Source organism: Microcaecilia unicolor, chromosome 11 (assembly GCF_901765095.1).
Source record: "Microcaecilia unicolor chromosome 11, aMicUni1.1, whole genome shotgun sequence".
NCBI classification, from domain to species: Eukaryota; Metazoa; Chordata; class Amphibia; order Gymnophiona; family Siphonopidae; genus Microcaecilia; species Microcaecilia unicolor.
This window is the reverse complement of record NC_044041.1, coordinates 197025531-197045889: the sequence shown is the minus strand read 5'-3', so window position 1 is coordinate 197045889 and position 20359 is coordinate 197025531. Positions and strand designations below refer to the sequence as shown.

At 47.8% G+C, this 20359-nt stretch overlaps 1 protein-coding gene across 2 annotated transcripts in view; it reads right to left on the bottom strand.

Annotated features, from left to right (window-relative positions):
* Nucleotides 1-20359, bottom strand: part of MYOM3 (myomesin 3) — a 104309-nt gene continuing 83950 nt past the window's right edge. For both annotated transcript variants that reach the window (XM_030218635.1, XM_030218636.1), the window contains exons 28-37: nt 19859-19926; nt 14133-14243; nt 11982-12069; nt 8854-8892; nt 7491-7596; nt 5093-5256; nt 4964-5000; nt 3413-3435; nt 1784-1839; nt 1-464 (exon numbers count right to left, since the gene is read on the bottom strand). In XM_030218635.1, coding sequence (XP_030074495.1) covers nt 168-464; nt 1784-1839; nt 3413-3435; nt 4964-5000; nt 5093-5256; nt 7491-7596; nt 8854-8892; nt 11982-12069; nt 14133-14243; nt 19859-19926 — 989 coding nt within the window. In that variant the 3' untranslated portion in view covers nt 1-167. The remainder of the gene's footprint in view (nt 465-1783; nt 1840-3412; nt 3436-4963; nt 5001-5092; nt 5257-7490; nt 7597-8853; nt 8893-11981; nt 12070-14132; nt 14244-19858; nt 19927-20359) is intronic.

Below are 20359 nucleotides of genomic sequence, written 5' to 3'. Positions count from 1 at the left end.
GGCGGGGCAGAGAGGGTCTCTACTGCGCATTTGCGAGTGAGTACGACACTCGCCATTTATATATATTGATTTCTTTACAGAGGAGTGCAGAGGGCTTGGGGAGGCTCTGGAGGTGATTCTGGGACGACTGCTTTCTTTCCGTTTCAATGACAGATATCTTTGTGAAGTTAGGCCTCCGTGGGGGAGCTGTAACGGCTTTCTGACTTCCTCCTCAGTTCTGACGGCTCTTCTCCATGTTTGAAGACACTGAGGGTCACCTGGCCTGTCTCTGACCCATACTTATTCTTGACAAAGATGCCGTACCGTCCAGAGTCATCCCCACATACTTTCTCGATGGTCATGGTGACAACTGTGCCCTTGACTTCCAGTTTGTAGCGTTCCTTGAAGATGACCTCTCTGTCGTTCTTCAGCCAGGTGACCTCGGGAATCGGGTCTCCACCTATGTGGCAAGTCAAGCACAAGGTCTGGAAAGAGAGGATATAGCTTTTCAAGAAGAGGTAACACTAGAGGTCTATAGCCAGGGGAAATGACATATGTTGACATATGGTAACTCTTGATAGATGCTTGTTACCCCCCCCCCCCCTTCTCCCTAGCTATCTGATTTTTGGATGAGGCAGAGCTCAGGGCTATAATGCAGTGGTCCTCTCCCATTTGGATTACTGCAATGTAATCCAAATGCAGTGACCCCAATATCTTTTGAAGCTTTTCCTCCATTTTTTGAGCATCATTACATTGTCAAATAACTAAAGGATTAGATTATGTTGATTTGGTACAGCAGTAGAAATAAGCCACATCACTCAAATCCAGGGCTTCCTAAACAAATGGGGATCACAAAACCCGCATTTGGGGTCATGACCTGGGAGGGTGGGTGGGCGGGCAGCCGTTAGAAATGTCTGTGGGTTGTGCGCTGTGTTTTGCCCCAGTAATGGGGTCGCAGCCACTGAAAGTTTGATAAGCGTTGTTACCAGGAGCCAGAAGGTATGTTCAGGAAACTGTGAGGCACATTTCCCTCTGTAGGCCTAATTTAGAAAAGCATTCCCCCCCCCCCCCCCCAAAGGATAGAACACTCTCTTAAAAACTCAGCTCCCTGACTTCCAGTTCCTTCAGCAAACATGCCTGGATCATTTCTATGATCTGCAAGGTCTCAGATTGTGGCACAGCTACAGGACAGGCCTACAGTGATCGCACACATGAGGTGGCAACAGCCAGTGGTGTTATTTTGCCGTCTCATGATCTTAGTTTGGGGGTGGGGAAAGGAGGAGTCGAGGTGAAGCCTCCCCCCCCTCACACACACATTAATTTTGTGGTTCACAAGTTTTGTGCCCTCTGCAGGAAAAAAATAGACATTTTTTTCTAACGAGTGAAACTAAAGCTATCAATTAGAAACTGAGGACCAGCCACCATACACACAGCGTTTCTGAGAAAAACTGGAGACTCAACCAATTTGGAAAGAAATCTTTGATAATTCTGCCCTTCCCCTGTGTACAGAAGGCTGGTGACCCTCAGGGATAATACGTCTCTCACACTTCTGGCCAGTTCGAGTCGCAATATTCTGCCCAGAGATCAGTACTTCTCGCTATTGAATTCATTGGTCTACATTCCCTATACGTGAATGATACATACACACACTTATCTAAAACATAGAACAATAGTAACAATAATGAAACAAACTCAGATCTCTGCACTTCCTGACAAATGTCTTATGTTAATTTCTCATGCTCTCAATAAAAACGTTAGAATTGCTGAACCGCTCGTTAATGGAGACTTCACTGGGGAAGGTTACCTTATCCTCCATGATTGTGGCAACATCGGGGAGGCCTCGGACAACTTTGGCACGATCTGGGAAAGGAAAGAGATGGAGAGTTACAATTCCCTAGGTTCTACTGTTGTATGATGCCCTCTACAAAGAATAAAGCCTGGGTGGTAGATTTAAAACAAACTAGTAAAACAGGCCCATTTCTGACACAAATGAAATGGGTGCTAGCAAGGTTTTCCTTGGAGTGTGTATGTTTGAGAGAGAGAGAGAGAGAGAGAGAGAGAGAGAGAATGAGTGAGAGACAGAGTGTGTGTGTGTTTGTGTCAGAGAGAGAGAGTGAGAGTGTGTGTGAGAGAGAGTGTATGTGAGAGACAGAGAGTGTGTGTGAGAGAGAATGAGTGAGAGACAGAGTGTGTGTGTGTTTGTGTCAGAGAGAGAGAGAGAGAGAGTGTGAGAGTGTGTGTGAGAGAGAGTGTATGTGAGAGACAGAGAGTGAGTGTGTGTTTGTGTCAGAGAGAGAGAGAGAGAGAGAGAGAATGAGTGAGAGACAGAGTGTGTGTGTGTTTGTGTCAGAGAGAGAGAGAGAGAGTGAGAGTGTGTGTGAGAGAGAATGAGTGAGAGACAGAGTGTGTGTGTGTGTTTGTGTCAGAGAGAGAGAGAGAGAGAGTGAGAGTGTGTGTGAGAGAGAGTGTATGTGAGAGACAGAGAGTGAGTGTGTGTGTGTGGGGCTCTGAGTTCCATGACCCCCTCCTTCCCTCCCTCCCTCTCCTCCCCTCTGAGTTCCAGGCCCCCCTTCCGTCCGAGGTGCAGGCCTCCCTCCCTCTCCTCTCTCCTCCCCTCCGAGTTCCATGCCCCCCTCCCTCTCCTCCCCAGCATGTTCCATGCCCCCCTTTCCTCGGAGTGTGTATGTTTGAGAGAGAGTGTGTGGGTGAGAGATGGAGTGTGTATGTGAGAGAGAATGAGTGAGACAGACAGAGTGTGTGTGTGTTTGTGTCAGAGAGAGAGAGAGAGAGTGTGTGAGAGAGAGTGTGTGTGAGAGACAGAGAGTGAGTGTGTGTGTGAGAAAGTGAAGCCTTCAAGCCTTGAAGCATTCGTGCGCTCTGTAAGGCTCCATCTCCTCAATTGACGACACGCAGTTCCGGAACGTTGCAGGAACGCTTCAAGACTTGAAGGCTTCACTTTCTCGGCTTCAGAATGTTGGAGGTGCGTTTTATTATATAGGATAGGAGAAAGTTTTTCTTTACTCAGCGTGTAGTTGGACTCTGGAACTCGTTGCCGGAGAATGTAGTGACAGCAGCTGGCCTTACAGAGTTTAAGGGGGGTTTGGACAGATTCCTGAAGGAAAAGTCCATTGAACATTATTAAAAACGTTTTTTTTTTTTTTTTTTTTTTGGGGGGGGGGGGGGTTGCCGGGTTCTTGAAGCCTGGATTGGCCGCTGTTGGAACCAGGATGCTGGGCTTGATGGACCCTTGGTCTTTTCCCAGTATGGCGGTGCTTATGTGCTTACGGAGGAGTAGCTTAATGGTTAGTGCAACAGCCTGAGAACCAGGGGAACTGGGTTTATAGGCAAGTCGCTTTTAACCCTCCATTGTCCCAGGTACATCTAAACTGCTTTGACTGTAACCACAGATCCCATCCCCGTTCCTTGTACTCACTCTTTTCTGCTATACTTGCTTCCCTGAAAGACAGAAGCAAAAGATTTGTGTTGGTTTGTTAAAAATCTGTTGGGTCATAAAGACATTTAGGCTGCAGGTCTATAACCTGCTGCCACACAGGGGTGGAACTTGCTGTTATAAAATAGTAACCTAAATCCACTTTGGCATGTTTCATGGTAGATGCAGGTCACTTACGCTGTGTCGATGTCAGGCGTAATTGGATGCACCTTACAATGCGCCTCTCCCTTCCCAATGCTACCCCCTCCCCCAAGTAAATGAAATACTTGTGCTGGCGGAGATCCCCAAGCCCCGCCAGCTGAAGACCTCCTCCCCGCCAAACGAGCTTACTTCTTGGGCGGCTAGGGTTACCATATTTTGTCCCCCAAAAAGGAGGACACATGCCCCGCCCCCACCACACACCCACCCGCCCCATTTCACGCCCTCGCTCCGCCACCTGTCACATTTTCCCCTCCCCCCTGTCACACACCCCGTCACCCCCCCTTCCCGTCACCCCCCTCTCCTTACCTTACTACTGCCCTGGTGGTCTAGTGACCTCTTCGGGGCAGGAAAGAGCCCCCTCTTTCCTGCCCGGAGCGCTGCCCTGCATGCTTCCTTCCTGTTGCTGATCTTGGCGCCGATTCAAAATGGCCGCTGAGAGTTGAAGCCTCGCGAGGTAACTTCAACTCTCGGCGGCCGTTTTGAATCGGCGCCGAGATCAGCAACAGGAAGGAAGCATGCAGGGCAGCGCTCCGGGCAGGAAAGAGGGGGCTCTTTCCTGCCCCGAAGAGGTCACTAGACCACCAGGGCAGTAGTAAGTAAGGGGAGGGGAGGCTAGCAATCTGCCCATTTGTCCGGAATTCTGGACAAACGGGCAGGCCGTCTAGGACGGCCCGCCCGCCAGCCTGCCCGTTTGTCCCAAAATCCGGACATATGGGCAGATTGGCAAAACCCACCCGGTTGCCTGGACATGTTCTCAAAGAGAGGACATGTCCGGGTAAATCCGGACATATGGTAACCCTATGGGCAGCCACCAACACTGTCCCTAAACCGCTGCTGGTCTCCTAGTATGCTCAGTTTTGAGCATGAGTGAAAAGGGGGTGTAGGGTCCTGCAGCTGGCAGCAGCAGCTTGGAGACAGTGCTGGCGGCCGCCTAAGAAGTAAGCTTGTTTGGCGGGGAGCAGGTCTTCGGCTCGTGGGGTTTAGAGATACCCACCAGCCACACTAAGGGAGATGATATTTTCGGTGAGCCCCTGCCCACCCAGGTCCACCCATGGCTACTCCACTGCTCTGAAATGCTAAAAGGCATGCAAACTGATTCAAATAAAAACCCCACTTCAATTCTACATATAAATTTGTGGCAAACATTTCTCTGTTGCATTTGTTCCCTTCCAGGACCTGGAAGAAACCAAATTTTTGTGCCAAAGTAGATGGCTTTATGCCCTGATTTAAAATCTGGCCTTCCTTCATTCTGTTATATTTTTCTTCCTTCTAGTACAGAATCAGAGAAAACCTTTACTCAAGGGGTCTCTACATATAATTAGAAAGACTTACTTTAATCTTTGATACTCAGCCATTGCGTCATCGAACACTGCGAATAAGAGCAGGGAAAAATATGTTTACAGTAAGTAATTGGGAAACTTTGGATCAGCTCAAAGGCATGAACAGGAAACTATGCCTTACCTTTCCCGGACAAGTCCATGGACCGTTTGTGAATCTCTTTTCCATCAAACAGTTCCAGGGTGTAGATACCCTTGTCCCCCTCAGTGGGGTTTAAAATCTGAAGCCACACCTGATTCATAGTACTTCCGGATTTCAATCGCTCGGTGATCGCCAGCTTCCTGTCCCTGAAGTATAATAATGGACATTTACTGACACGTTAATAAACTCCATACACATTACAGCTCTGAAGGACTGTACACCGGATTTCTTACAACGTTTTCTTGAATTTAATGTATGAAGTCAGTTTTATGATGATCCTTCCAAGTAAGCACAAGCATATTCGTGATTAGCACTTTTCACCATTGCCATGAAACATTATGAGGCGAGTATTCAGTGGCTGTTACACGATTTCAAAAGTAGGAGATATGGAATTCATTTTAGAAGTGTTAGGCATCATTTGCATATGTAAATAACTAGTTTGCGTACGTAAATGAGCATACACGTGAAGGCAGCGATTTTAGAAAAGCTGTTACTCTTTCCCTGAGATCTCAGTTTGATATTGAACGAACTGGATTAATTCAGGGAAGTGCAACGGGATTCTTATAAGTTTCATTTGGTAGGTGTTCCTACTGGAAGCTTCGGGGTTAATAGTCTGTGGGATGGAGGTTGACCTGTACCATTGATTGGGGGGGGTTTATAAGAATCAAAATGTCCTATCATTTTATCTGATATGATTGATCATCTGGGGGGAAGGGGCAGGGTGGGTGATTTGCTTGATCATTTGGGGGGAATTACTACTACTACTATTTAGCATTTCTATAGCGCTACAAAGCATACGCAGCGCTGCACAAACATAGAAGAAAGACAGTCCCTGCTCAAAGAGCTATGTAATAAAAGTGAGCCAAGTATAGGACAATCAAGCCATTGTGACATCACTGATGAGGTTGGCTCTTATTGGTGGCCTGAGGCATTATGACATCACAATATTAGCTCTGGTTACAAGAGACTACTACTACTACTATTTATCACTTCTATAGCGCTACAAAGCGTACGCAGCGCTGCACAAACATAGAAGAAAGACAGTCCCTGCTCAAAGAGCTTACAATCTAATAGACAAAAAATAAATAAAGTAATATTACAAATATTTACAAATTATAACAAGGGAATAATCACTTTTATAGAAACATAGAAATATACTTAAAAAAAACAAGAAATGTACCAAAGACTAGACAAAACTAATTAATCATTAATTTTAAAATTCTCTTACCGCACAGTGTGTGTCTGGGGGCTTTTTTTTTACCTGTTGCGCTAAAAAGGGCCCCTGGTGTGTGGGAAAAACGGCTCCTACCGCTAGCGTAAACCTGAATCGATAACCCAAGACAGGATCTCTCAGCAGGGCCGCCGCCCCCCCTCCCCCAGGATCGCCATCGCTGCCAACCCCCTCCCCCCAACCGCAACTACAAATACCTTGGCCGACGGGGATCCTGAGGCCCCACCAGCAGAAGAAGTCCTTCCTCCAGTGCGGCTCTTCACTCCGCCGCAATTGGCCTGCCCTGCCCCTGCGGCTGCTTTTTCTCTAACGTCGCGCATGCTCGGTTTCAAAACTGAGCACGTGCGGCCTGAGGGGAAAAGCAGCCGCTTGGCAGGTAATGCGGCAGAGTGAAGAGCTCTTCTGCTGGCGGGGCCTGGGGGGGACCCCCGCTAGCCGAGGCCCTGACCCAAAGCCTTGCTGTTTCCGCTCCTGCCCAGCCTTCAAGAAAGGCTCGGCGCCGGTTTTCTTCAGGAACAGGAGAGAGAGAGAGAGACCCCGGCACCGGGGACCTGGGGAATTTTGCCCCCCCCCCCTGTCCTCCCCCCCCCGGCAGCCCTGTCTCCCAGCATTTTGCTAGTTCATAATTTAGAAATATGCAGCCAGCTGAGAGGCACATTTTGATGACTGAGCTTTCAAAGGCATGGAGCAGGTACAGTGAGTGGCGTACCAAGGGGGGGGCGGTGGGTGTGGTCCGCCCCGGGTGCACGCCGCTGGGGGGGTGCCGCGCGCCTGTCCGCTACATTCGTTCTGTGCTCCCTCTGCCCCGGAACAGGCTACTTCCTGTTCCGGGGCAGAGGGAGCATGGAAACGAACGAAGCGGACAGGCGCGTGGCACCCCCTCCCCCAGCGGCGTGCACCTGGGGGGTGGGGCGCATCGGCGATCCGCCCCGGGTGTCAGCCCCCCTAGGAACGCCACTGAGGGCAAATGGGGTGGGCACAAAGGCTACTGGTTGTATTAATATCCCATGAGACCTGGGGTCTAGGGAGAATGTGGGCTGTGTACAAAGAGGCAAGGAAAGGCACTGCAGCTTATACACAGCACCTGGTTTGGAACAACATGTTCAAAGCAAAAACAACATAAATACGCAAAATATATCGGTGACCTACTTGTGGTACCAGCTGGGCGTCATGTAGTCGGTGAAATACTTGACGATGCTGTAGATTTTGAAGCCCTCTGCTGTACTCTGAAGCTTCAGAGGCGATGCAGATAAGGCTGATCAGGAAACAAAGTGATCGGAAAGATTCGGTGTGAAGAAAACAAAGAACTGTAGAGGTTGAAAATTTTAGTACCCCCAACAGTTGTTTATGACCACCCCCCCCCCTTTTAAATAAAATTTCCCTGGTGGTCCAATGGACCAAACCCATTCCCCTGCTCAGACTCACACTCCTCCCACCCTCCCGCACCCGACCCACACCCCCGCCCCTCCCTGTACCTTTACAACAAGGTGGAGGCAGGATGGCAGGAGCAACGACTCCTCCCTCCTGCCTCGGGCCTGCCTGGAACAAAATGGCGGCGCCCAGGCCTTGCACAGTACATTCTGGGATGCACTGAGCAGGTCTAAACACCATATAAGGGAAAAAAATCCTTATATGGTGTTTAGCCCTGCCCAGTGCATCCCAGAATGCACTGTACAAGGCCTGGGCGCTGCCATTTTGTTCCGGGCAAGCAGAAGGCAGGGTGAAGAGCTTTATTCCAGATGCGGTGGAGAAATGGTCCAGCACGTGGCCAATACACGTGCCCACACTACTGCGGGCCATTTTTTAGCACGCCTTTGTGAAAGGGCCCCTAGATTTAGGGTTACCATATGTCCGGATTTACCCGGACATGTCCTCTTTTTGAGGGCATGTCCGGGCAACCAGGCGGGTTTTGCCAATCTGCCCGTTTGTCCGGATTTCTGGACAAAATGGCCAAGCTGGTGGGCAGGCCGTCCTATAGGACAAACGGGCAGATTGCTAGCCTCCCCTCCCCTTACTTACTACTGCCCTGGTGGTCTAGTGACCTCTTCCGCCTTCAGGGCAGGAAAGAGCCCCCTCTTTCTTGCCCGGAGCGCTGCCCTGCATCCTTCCTTTTGCTGATCCTCGGCACCGATTCAAAATGGCCGCCGAGAGTTGATGTGACCTCGCAAGACTTCAACTCTCGGCGACCATTTTGAATCAGCGCCGAGGATCAGCAACAGGAAGGATTCATGCAGGGCAGCGCTCCGGGCAGGAAAGAGGGGGCTCTTTCCTGCCCCGAAGAGGTCACTAGACCACCAGGGCAGTAGTAAGGTAAGGGGAGGGGGATGACAGGGAGGGGGGGTAACAGGTATGTGACGGGCGGAGGGGAAAACGTGACAGGGGGCAGAGCGAGGGTGTGACAGGGGGGCGTGGCAGGGTATGTGGTGGGGCGGGGCATGTGTCCTCCTTTTTGGGGGACAAAAAATGGTAACCCTACCTAGATTAGTAAAACAGGAAGTCATGCTGCACTTACCACCGATCCTGGAGAGCTCTTTCAGAATATCCTCAAAAACTGAGAAGCAAAAATAACGATTTAGTAACAAAGACGGCAGATTTCCATATTCACTGTATTGCGCTGTACCCAGTTTACTGACTGCATGCCATTAGTAGAGATGTGGATGGGAAACGTTTCTTTTCGGTTTCGTTGAGTTTCATTCCATTTTAGGCACATGGTTCATTTTACTGGGCACCAAAGTAAATAGAGCCAAAGGGAACAAGAGCTATAAAAAAATGTGCATCCCTAGCCATTAGCTTGAATATTAGCACACCTGCTCTGTGTGCACTGGGTTTGCTGGTACAAGGCATGCAAAAAAAAAAAAAAAAAACTCTACGTACTGCACACGCTCTTGGGTGAATCTCTTCACAGAAGCGGTTAATAAATCCCAATAAATAAATAAATAAACTGTTTGCCTCTTCTGGTGGGAAAGACTGGAAACAGCTGAATAAGGGAATTCTATTAATTCAGGCTCTCAGAAGGCGATTGTATAAGGGGGAGGGGGCTATTTTATAAAGATACATAGCTCTGGAACTCGTTGCCGGAGCAAGTGGTAAAAGCAGTTCATGTAGCTGGGTTTAAAGAAAAGGTTTGGACAAATTCCTGGAGGTTATCCACAGGGTCAGTAGCTCGAAATCTTGCTACTTTTTAGGCCTCTGCCAGGTACTTGTGACCTGGACTGGCCACATGATACTGGGTTTGCTGGACCCTTAGTCTGACTCAGCACGACTGCTCTTATATTCTGATGTGCGGGTATCTTTTCCACAAATAGATACCCGACATGGCTATGTTTCACCAAGAGGTGCGTCAGGGGCATTACGAACCAGTTGGTGCAAACCTAAAAACTCCACTGACACTGGTCAAAGTGTGTCTTCCTGGGTCCGTTTGAAACATCTATTTGGGAGCATCTATACTACTCATTAAAGACTGCCTTTTCTTTGTTCCATGGTGGATATTGTAGACCGTCGATTGCCTTCTTGTTTCCTTACACCTTTCTGTACCAAATTTTGAGCGTCGTGCACTGAATCCAGCCCTATATGTAATTTAGGGCCCTTTTACTAAGGTGCGGTGAAATCTGGGCCTACTAACATGAGACTCTGGGCCCTGTTTACTAAGCCACGCTAGAGGTGTGCTAGCGTTTTTAGTGCGCGCTGTGTAGGCGCCCACAATATTCCTATGGACACCTACACAGCACACGTTCATTTTGTGCACACGCTAAAAACACTAACACACCTTATTTATTTATTTAATTTGTTACATTTATATCCCACATTTTCCCACCTATTTGTAGGCTCAATATGGCTTACATAGTACCGGAGAGGCGTTACAGACTCCGGTGTAAATAAATACAAAGTGATGTTGTGGTAAGATCAAGTTCATGTGGCCCAGCCACACTAGGGAATCGTACAACGGAAGAGTTGTGTTATGTCCATTACGTTCTTTAGTTTTGTTGTGTTGCAGAGATCAGGCATTTATGCTGGATCGGTAGGGTATGCCTTTTTAAACAGGTTAGTTTTTAGTGTTTTCCGGAAGTTTAGGTGGTCGTATGTCATTTTCAAGGCTTTGGGTAATGCGTTCCACAGTTGTGTGTTAATGTAGGAAAAACTGGATGCGTAGGTCGATTTGTATTTGAGTCCTTTGCAGCTTGGGTAGTGCAGATTTAGGTACGTCCGTGTTGATTCGGATGTGTTTCTAGTTGGTAGGTCGATCAAGTCTGTCATGTATCCCGGAGCTTCACCGTAGATAATTTTGTGAACCAGAGTGCAGGTTTTGTAAGCAATGCATTCTTTGATTGGGAGCCAGTGTAGTTTTTCGCGAAGGGGTTTTGCACTTTCAAATCGCGTTTTTCCGAAGGTAAGCCCAGATGCCGTGTTTTGAGCGGTCTGACGTTTCTTTAAGGTTTATTCTTTGCATCCAAATAACCTTAGTAAACAAGGCCCTTTGTCATGTACTAAGCAGGATATATTGCGAGATTAAAGGTGGGCTCTTTTTTTTTTTTACAGGTTGTGCCCTAATGTTCCTATTAGCACGTGACACCTGCAATAAAATCACGTGACAGTACTTTCTGCCTTCTACTTAGGAGACGCTACGTGCTCCTTTGTTAAACACTCTGCGATATCCAGTTAGCAGACGGTAATCCTCATGCGTTAGCGGGATAACGTGGCAATGCCCAATCTCCACCCATTCCAGATGCGTAACATGCGAATTAGTGTACGCTGACAGGCAGTAGCCTATTTTCCATGCTCATGTCGCTTTAAGGGCTGAACGCCCTTTAGTCAACAGGCCCCTTAATTTTTATTTATTTTACTGTAGTAATTAATTAGTAAATTCATGTGAAATTTCTTTTCAGGATGTTGTTCGGGGCAGTGGCGTAGCCAAGGGTGGGCTTGGGTGGGCCCAGGCCCACCCACTTTGGGCTCAGGCCCACCCAGTAGCAGCACACCTATTTGTAGGCTCAATGTGGCTTACACCTGGCTGGCAGAGATCCCCAAGCCCCATCAGCCGAAAACTCCCAACAACTGTTCCTCCTGCATACGTAAATAGCAGATCTTTGCCTGCAGCGAGCAGCGACTGTTACATACTGCTCGCACCGGCCCCACAGCCTTCCCTCTGATGTATTCCCGCCTATGCGGAAACAGGAAGTTGTATCAGAGGGAAGGCTGTGGGGCCAACATGAGCAGTGTGTATTAGTTGCTGCTTGCTGAAAGTGAAAATCTGCTATTTAAAAGGTATACGGGGAGGGGGGATGTTTGAGAGACCATATGGCATGCAGGCGAGAGAGGGCGAGACCAAATCATTTGTGGGACAAGGTGGAGTTCTTCTGCCCACCCATCTTGGGCCCAGGCCCACCCAAAATTGGGCATCTGGCTACGCCCCTGGTTCGGGGAGGGTGGGAGAGGAGTTAGTGACATTTTAAAGTATTGTTTAGATGTTATGCTGTAAGGTTTTATTCTTAGGGTATTCATTGAGATTATTTTTTTTGTTTAAATATAAAGAAGAAAATAAATAATTAGAATGTGAATTTAATAGTAGCTGACATACGTTTGCCCATGCAAAAATGCTGCTAAAACCAGTCGGAGTCATGTAATGACACACATCATGCTGACCTTCTTTGGAGAGGTTGAGTTCACTTGTGTCTTCTCCCCTAATATCCGAAACCACGGTCTTGTATAACCCTTTATTCTCCTCAGTGAACTGGGGGAAACATTACAAAAGCAAACTGAATGGCTAACTGCGGGGAGACGCTTTGGTCCTCATTCAAACCGGCTAAATTCCCCCCTGTAGCTGAAAAACTGAACCGTCTGCTAATTGGGGTAACATGCAAACAGCCCACAAAGCTAGAAACCAGGCAGATTCTTTCAGCGCCTGCATTTCACGCATGGTTTCAAAGGGAACCTGCATGTGTTTCGTCAGATACAAAGTGTGCACTTTAAAAACACCCATGCACTGTGAATCTGCTGTTTGTGTGGGAAGCCTGAGAAGGGCAGAGGGGCAAAATAATACATGAACAGTTGGAAATATATTTCTGCTTGTTTACTCTTTCCAAAAATACAAGGACTAGGCTGGACGCGATGAAGTTAATAAGTAGTACATTTAAAACAAATCGGAGAAATTATTTCGTCACTCAATATGTAATTAAACTCTGGAGTCCAGAAACCTGGTAAAAGCCGTTAGCTTAGCGGGGTTTAAAAAAGATTTGGCCAAGTTCCTACAAGAAAAGTCCATAAGCCATTATTAAGATGGACTTGGGAAAATCCACTGCTTATTTCTAGGAGAAGCAACACAAAACCTCTTTTGGGATCTTGATGGGCACTTGTGACCTGGATTGGCCACTTTCGGAAACAGAATGCTGGGGCTTAATGGACCTCCAGTCTGACCCAGTATGGCAGTGCTTATATTCTTCTGTTAGCCCAGACACTGGACATAAATGAACCCAAGAATTGCCCCTGTCTAACACGATTAAAAGTACACAGACTAGGAATGTGCACAGGCAAAAGAATTTCAGTTTGTTTTCAGACTTCTTCCCAATTTTCAGACTTATTTGGGGGGTTCATTTCACACATTCATTTTAATCATATTTTGTACAACTTTTTAACACAAGCAAATTGACTGTATGTTTCTCAATTTGTAGGTTAATACACATTAAATTATTATTTATTTGGATTTTGCTCACACCTTTTTCAGTAGTAGCTCAAGATGAGCTACATTCAGGTACTCTGGATATTTCTCTGTCCCAGGAGGGCTCACAATCTAACTTTGTACCTGAGGCAATGGAGGGTTAAGTGACTTCCCCAAGATCACAAGGAGCAGCAGCGGCAGGATTTGAACTGGCCACCTCTGGATTGCAAAACCGGTGCTCTAACCACTAAGCCACTCCTCCACTCCATGCCCTTGAAATTTGGTGGTGGGGGGGGGGGGGCAGTTGAGAATATCCAAAATGTTTGAAAGAAGGATGTCCATGCCTTCGCTATGCCTCCGCTGACACACACACACCTCCTCGCCCAGGGACCTGCATACTGCTGCGATGGTCCTGAGTATGATATTTGAGGCTGGCAAAAAAAGTTTTTAAAGTTGTTTTTTTCAGGGTGGGAGGGAGTTATAGTCACCACTGGGGAAGTCAGGGGAGGTCATCCCCGATTTCCTCCGGTGGTCATCTGGTCAGGTCGGGCACCTTTTTGAGGCTTGCTCGTAAGAAAAAATGGCCCAAGTAAAGTCGGTCAAGTGCTCATCAGGGACACCCTTCTTTTTTCCATTATCGCTCGAGGACGCCCATCTGTTAGGCACGCCCCAGTCCCGCCTTCGCTACGCCTCCGACACGCCCCCAGGAACTTCGGTCGTCCCCACGACGGGAAGCAGTTGGGGATGCCCAAAACCGGCTTTCGATTATGCCGATTTGGGCGACCCTGAGAGAAGGACGCCCGTCTTCCGATTTGTGTCGAAAGATGGGCGCCCTTCTCTTTCGAAAATAAGCCTGTATGTAACCTGCACATGCTTTAAGGCATATTTGAGGAGGGGATATTTCTATCCAGGTAAATGGATTGCAAGATTACCCTCTTTATAACCAGCTCAATATTGATCAGTGAATTCCTGGGTGAGAAATCCAGATGAGGCTGGCATTGGAAATGAGAAAGTGTTTTCTCATTTTAAACCATGCATAGCACACAGATGAATTCTAGAAATGAAACAGGCCTCTGGTGATGAGGAATGCATTTTCAGAAACTAACACGGAGATGCATATGCAAAGAGCATGCTCTTACCTTTTTGATGAGAAGTGTTCCGTCTCCCGTCTCCGGGTCATACTGACCTTTGGGGAACGGCTGCCTGTTGAAGAACCATTTGAAAGTCGTTTCATTCCTTGTGTTGGCTACCTGTAGAAAATAAAGTGGAAGCAGCCTGACGATATGGGTATAGTGAGGAACGGCAAATTTTAAACTAATATGCTGTCTGAAATCCCACTGTGGTACTTTGTAAGAAGGATGATACAATATACAATGAGAAAGCAAATTCGCAGCTGATTCTCTCACTAAAGAATGTGCTCTGGGGGAAAATACAGAAAGAAAGAGTAGCTGTTAAATTTTGGGACCAAATCATCACAGAATTAGAGTTCTTTGTTTTGTTTTGCAGCCCAGGCTGATTCAGCCCAGGGTTTTCACCAATTAATGCAGGGAACTGTAGTTCTGGATGCACCAGTAGGGACATGAATCATGGCAGAACCGGGGCCAGATTAGGCTGGACCAAGAAGCAACATGGTACCAGTAGTAGACCTACTCAGGGGCATAGCCAGACTTCGGCGGGAAGGGGGTCCAGAATCCCCCTCCGGTGCCGCCGACCCCCCCACCATTGCCGACCTCGCCGCTGCTGCCACCACCAACTTTGCCTCCCCTGCCAACGACCCTCTCGACCCCCCCCCTCCCGCCGCCAACCGCCGTCGCCTACCTTTGCTGGTGGGGGACCCCAACCCCCGCCAGCCGAGGTCCTCTTCTTCCTGCAAAAGGCTTCCTTCTGTTTCTGATGTCCTGTATTTTCCCCCCCAAACCCACCTCCCCGCTCCCCCCCCCCCCCGTTTTCTATTTCTGTTGATGGCTCTCTCATTCGCCCTGTCTCCTCAGCTCGAAACCTTGGGGTCATCTTTGACTCTTCTCTCTCCTTCTCTGCTCATATCCAGCAGACTGCCAAGACCTGTCGTTTCTTTCTTTACAACATCTGTAAAATCCGCCCCTTTCTTTCTGAGCACTCTACCAAAACCCTCATCCACACCCTTGTCACCTCTCGTTTAGACTACTGCAATCTGCTTCTTGCTGGCCTCCCACTTAGTCACCTCTCCCCTCTCCAGTCGGTTCAAAAAACTCTGCTGCCCGTCTCATCTTCCGCCAGGGTCGCTTTACTCATACTACCCCTCTCCTCAAGACCCTTCACTGGCTCCCTATCCGTTTTCACATCCTGTTCAAACTTCTTCGACTAACCTATAAATGTACTCACTCTGCTGCTCCCCAGTATCTCTCCACACTCGTCCTTCCCTACACCCCTTCCCGTGCACTCCGCTCCATGGATAAATCCTTCTTATCTGTTCCCTTCTCCACTACTTCCAACTCCAGACTTTGCGCCTTCTGTCTCGCTGCACCCTACATTGCTTTTGACTCGTAACCACTCGCCTCCACCTCCTCTCTTCCTTCCCGTTCACATTAATTGATTTGATTTGCTTACTTTATTTATTTTTTTTGTCTATTAGATTGTAAGCTCTTTGAGCAGGGACTGTCTCTCTTCTATGTTTGTGCAGCGCTGCGTACGCCTTGTAGCGCTATAGAAATGCTAAATAGTAGTAGTAGTAGTAGTAGAGACGGCGGGAAGGGGGGTTGAGAGGGTCATCGGCAGGGGGGTCCAGGGCCAAATCTACGGGGACCAGGCCCCCCTGGCCCCACGTATCTACGCCACTGCTACATATAACTGGCAAGTTTGTGTGACTTTTTCAAGCTTCTCTGTGCCAATTGCTAGGTTTGGACAAAGCCAGAAATAGTAGGGCAAATGCCATCCAAATAAACGCCCTGTCCCAGGCCCTATCTGGAAATTTTCAACAGTATTATCCAGATATCCACGGATTCTATAAACGGTGGCCAAATTTGGGGCGCAATCCTCACATCTATGTGTAAATAAATTAGGACTCCTTTTACAAAGCGGAAGTAAGCCCAACGCAGGCTTACCGCTCGCTAAAAAGGAAGTACCGTCGGGCTACTGCAGCAGCCCCACCCCCAGCACACCGTCATATCCAGTGCTATCAAAATATATTTACTTTTGTAGTGCCGGGGTGTACCTGGCAGTAAGCGGGCATTCCTGCGCACTGCCTGGTTACCGCTGGGTTAGCATGGGAATCCTTACCGCCACCTTAATGGGTGGCAGTAAGGGTTTCCCCCCCCCCCCCCTGAAATTTTACTTTTTATATATGGTGCCTAAAACCATTGGTGCCAAAAAACCCACATAAGCCACATGTAAAATTTGGCATGGATTATTTTATTTATTTGTTACATTTGTAGCCCACGTTTTCCCACCTATTTGCAGGCTCAATGTGGCTACATAGTACCGTAATGGCGTTCGCCATCCAGTGGTGTAGTCACAGGTGGGCCGGGGCCCACCCACTTAGGGCTGAGGCCCACCCAACAGTAGTACATGTTTAGCGGTAGCTGGTGAGGATCCGAAGCTCTGCCAGCTAAAGACTTCCCCCTGGAGGTAACAAAAATGCCGCTCTGCACGATACTGGCACCTGTGCATGCTCAGTTCCCATCGCATGCCTGCTGCAGACTGCCAAGGTGGAGAGAAGCATTTTCCCACCAGCTGAGATATTTTTTTTGGTGAGGGGGGGGGGGGGGGGGGGGGGGGAGAACACTTGGTGCCCAACCAAAATCTGCTGTCTGGATACGCCCCTGTCGCCATCTCCGGTACTGAAACAAATACAAAGTGATGTTGTGGTCCAATAGGGTTCATGTGTTATAGACACATTGGGCGAATCATAGGAAGAGTTATGCAATGTTCATTACAAGCTTTGGTTTCGTTCTGTTGCAGGGTTTAGGCACTTAGGTAGGATCGGTGGGGTATGCCTTTTTGAACAAGTTGGTTTTTAGTGATTTCCGGAAGTTTTGGTGGTCGTACGTTGTTTTCACGGCCTTTGAAAGATAGGAAACAGAGAGTAGGATTGCGTGGCCAGTATTCTCAGTGGAGGAGGGTAGTTAGTGGGGTCCCGCAGGGGTCTGTGCTGGGTCCGTTGCTTTTTAATGTATTTATAAATGACCTAGAGATGGGAATAACTAGTGAGGTAATTAAATTCGCCGATGACACAAAATTATTCAGGGTCGTCAAGTCGCAGGAGGAATGTGAACGATTACAGGAGGACCTTGCGAGACTGGGAGAATGGGCGTGCAAGTGGCAGATGAAGTTCAATGTTGACAAGTGCAAAGTGATGCATGTGGGTAAGAGGAACCCGAATTATAGCTACGTCTTGCAAGGTTCCGCGTTAGGAGTTACGGATCAAGAAAGGGATCTGGGTGTCGTCGTCGATGATACGCTGAAACCTTCTGCTCAGTGTGCTGCTGCGGCTAGGAAAGCGAATAGAATGTTGGGTGTTATTAAGAAGGGTATGGAGTCCAGGTGTGCGGATGTTATAATGCCGTTGTATCGCTCCATGGTGCGACCGCACCTGGAGTATTGTGTTCAGTACTGGTCTCCGTATCTCAAAAAAGATATAGTAGAATTGGAAAAGGTACAGCGAAGGGCGACGAAAATGATAGTGGGGATGGGACGACTTTCCTATGAAGAGAGGCTGAGAAGGCTAGGGCTTTTCAGCTTGGAGAAGAGACGGCTGAGGGGAGATATGATAGAAGTGTATAAAATAATGAGTGGAATGGATCGGGTGGATGTGAAGCGACTGTTCACGCTATCCAAAAATACTAGGACTAGAGGGCATGAGTTGAAGCTACAGTGTGGTAAATTTAAAACGAATCGGAGAAAATTTTTCTTCACCCAACGTGTAATTAGACTCTGGAATTCATTGCCGGAGAACGTGGTACGGGCGGTTAGCTTGACGGAGTTTAAAAAGGGGTTAGATAGATTCCTAAAGGACAAGTCCATAGACCGCTATTAAATGGACTGGAAAAATTCCTCATTTTTAGGTACAACTTGTCTGGAATGTTTTTACGTTTGGGGAGCGTGCCAGGTGCCCTTGACCTGGATTGGCCACTGTCGGTGACAGGATGCTGGGCTAGATGGACCTTTGGTCTTTCCCAGTATGGCACTACTTATGTACTTATGTACTTATGTCCCACAATTGTGTGCTTATGTAGGAGAAGCTGGATGCATAAGTTGATTTGTATTTGAGTCCTTTGCAGCTTGGGTAGTGGAGATTTGAATATGTTCGTGTCGATCCGATTGTGTTTCTGGATGTTAGGTCTATGAGGTCTGTCATGTATCCCGGGACTTCGCCGTAGATACTTTTGTGGACCGGGGTGCAGATTTTGAAGGCAATACGTTCTTTGATTGGGAGCCAGTGTAGTTTTTCCCGGAGGGGTTTGGCGCTTTCCAATCTTGTTTTTCCAAATATAAGCCTGGCTGCTGTGTTTTGCGCGGTCTGAAGTTTCTTTACGAGTTGTTCTTTGCATCCCGCATAAATTATAGAATTAACGGTTAAGCGAAGAGGAGCAACGAAAACGTGGAGCAAATGTCCATGCCTAATTTTACGCACAGAAAACTATTATTCTACACTTACGTGCGTTACTCAAAACTACGCCCCAGTCTGCCCCAAAACATGGGGTTTTTTGGCTCCAATTTTTTAGGCACCATTTATAAGGGTAAGTTTACTAAGGTGCGTTAGCGTTTCTAATGCACCCTTAAATTTAAGGCACATTAAACGCTAACTCGCCTATACATTTCAATGGGCGCGTTAGTGTTTAATTTGCATAAACCATTTATGCGCGTTAAAAAACGTTAAAGCGCCCATAGCGCACCTTAGTAAACATAGGCGATAGAATGTAAAATTGTGCATGCAAGTTTGTAGAATTAGGGGCATCTGTAAATTATGAACAAGCGTTGGTGGTGCCCCCTGCCCAGTGGAATAGCCATGGGGGGGGTCTTGGGGGCCTTAGGTTCAGGCTCCTGAAGCCTGATGGTTTGGCTGGTGGGGGTCCCCGACAGCAGAAGCTTTTCTGCAGCGATATTCACCACTGTGCTACCTGCCCTGCTTCCCCCTCCCCTCTGCGCATGCTGGATTTTTAATGAAACTGAGCATGTGCGAGCTTCGTGCGTGCTTAATTTCACTAAAGCCTAGCATGTGCGTCAGAGCAGGAAATCAGGGCAAACAGTGAGGTACATTTTTCGTCACTCAACGTGTAATTAAACTCTGGAATTCGTTGCCAGAGAATGTGGTAAAGGCGGTTAGCTTAGCAGAGTTTAAAAAAGGTTTGGACGGCTTCCTAAAGGAAAAGTCCATAGACCATTATTAAATTGGACTTGGGGGAAAATCCACTATTTCTGGGATAAGCAGCATTAAATGTTTTGTACTTTTGGGGGATCTTGCTAGGTATTTGTGACCTGGATTGGTCACTGTTGGAAACAGGATGCTGGGCTTGATGGACCTTTGGTCTGTCCCAGTATGGCAATACTTATGTAATATCACCACAGGAAGGCTTCTGCTGGCGGGGCTTGGGGACCCCCGCCAACCCAGGTATGTGGGGTTGCAGCGGGGGCGGAAAACAGCGGGGAGGCGGGTCAAAATGCCCGCCCCCAACAATCAAGGTCTGGCTATGCGTCTGCCTCAGCCATGACCATATTGTGGAAAAATGATCTGGTACCCATGTCGGGAGTACCGGCTGCTTTAAATATTTAATCAAAGCAGTACTGGAATGAACCACAAAAATGAAATGAAGATAATGCCTGCCTGTCATCATCCAAGGACGTATTGATTATGTTTTAATGCAGAGCTTTCACAATAGCGGCAGGTCACCTTGCATTTCAGCAACACGTGACACTCCTCCGTCACGGTCCACTGCAGATACTCCACAAAATGAGGGCCTGAAATGACAAGAACACACCAAATATGTTATTGGACCACTGGCATGACTTATGTTCTGAGGAGGAATTTTTCGAGATGTTTGGGACTAGCTGTACAATCACTGGGCAACGGGTGCAGAACGCAGGCTGCCAAACTGGCCAGCCTATCTGCTTATCTTATTTTTCACTGAGTGCTCAGCTTCAGTGGTGAATGTGCCCCCTTGAAAGGACACACGGTGGATTCAGCAACTACATTGGCAAATGGCTGACACCAGTGCCCAGACTAGACCATTAACTAATCATTGATTTTGCTCCCTTTTAAAAGGAGTCTATAGTCTCTCTCTCTTTAACTCTTCCCAGGACTCAGTTTCTCTCTCTCTTTCACTCTTTCTTTCCCTCTCATTCTGTCTCTCTCTTTCTTTGTATCCTCTTCTCTTCCCTCTGTGCTTCTCTT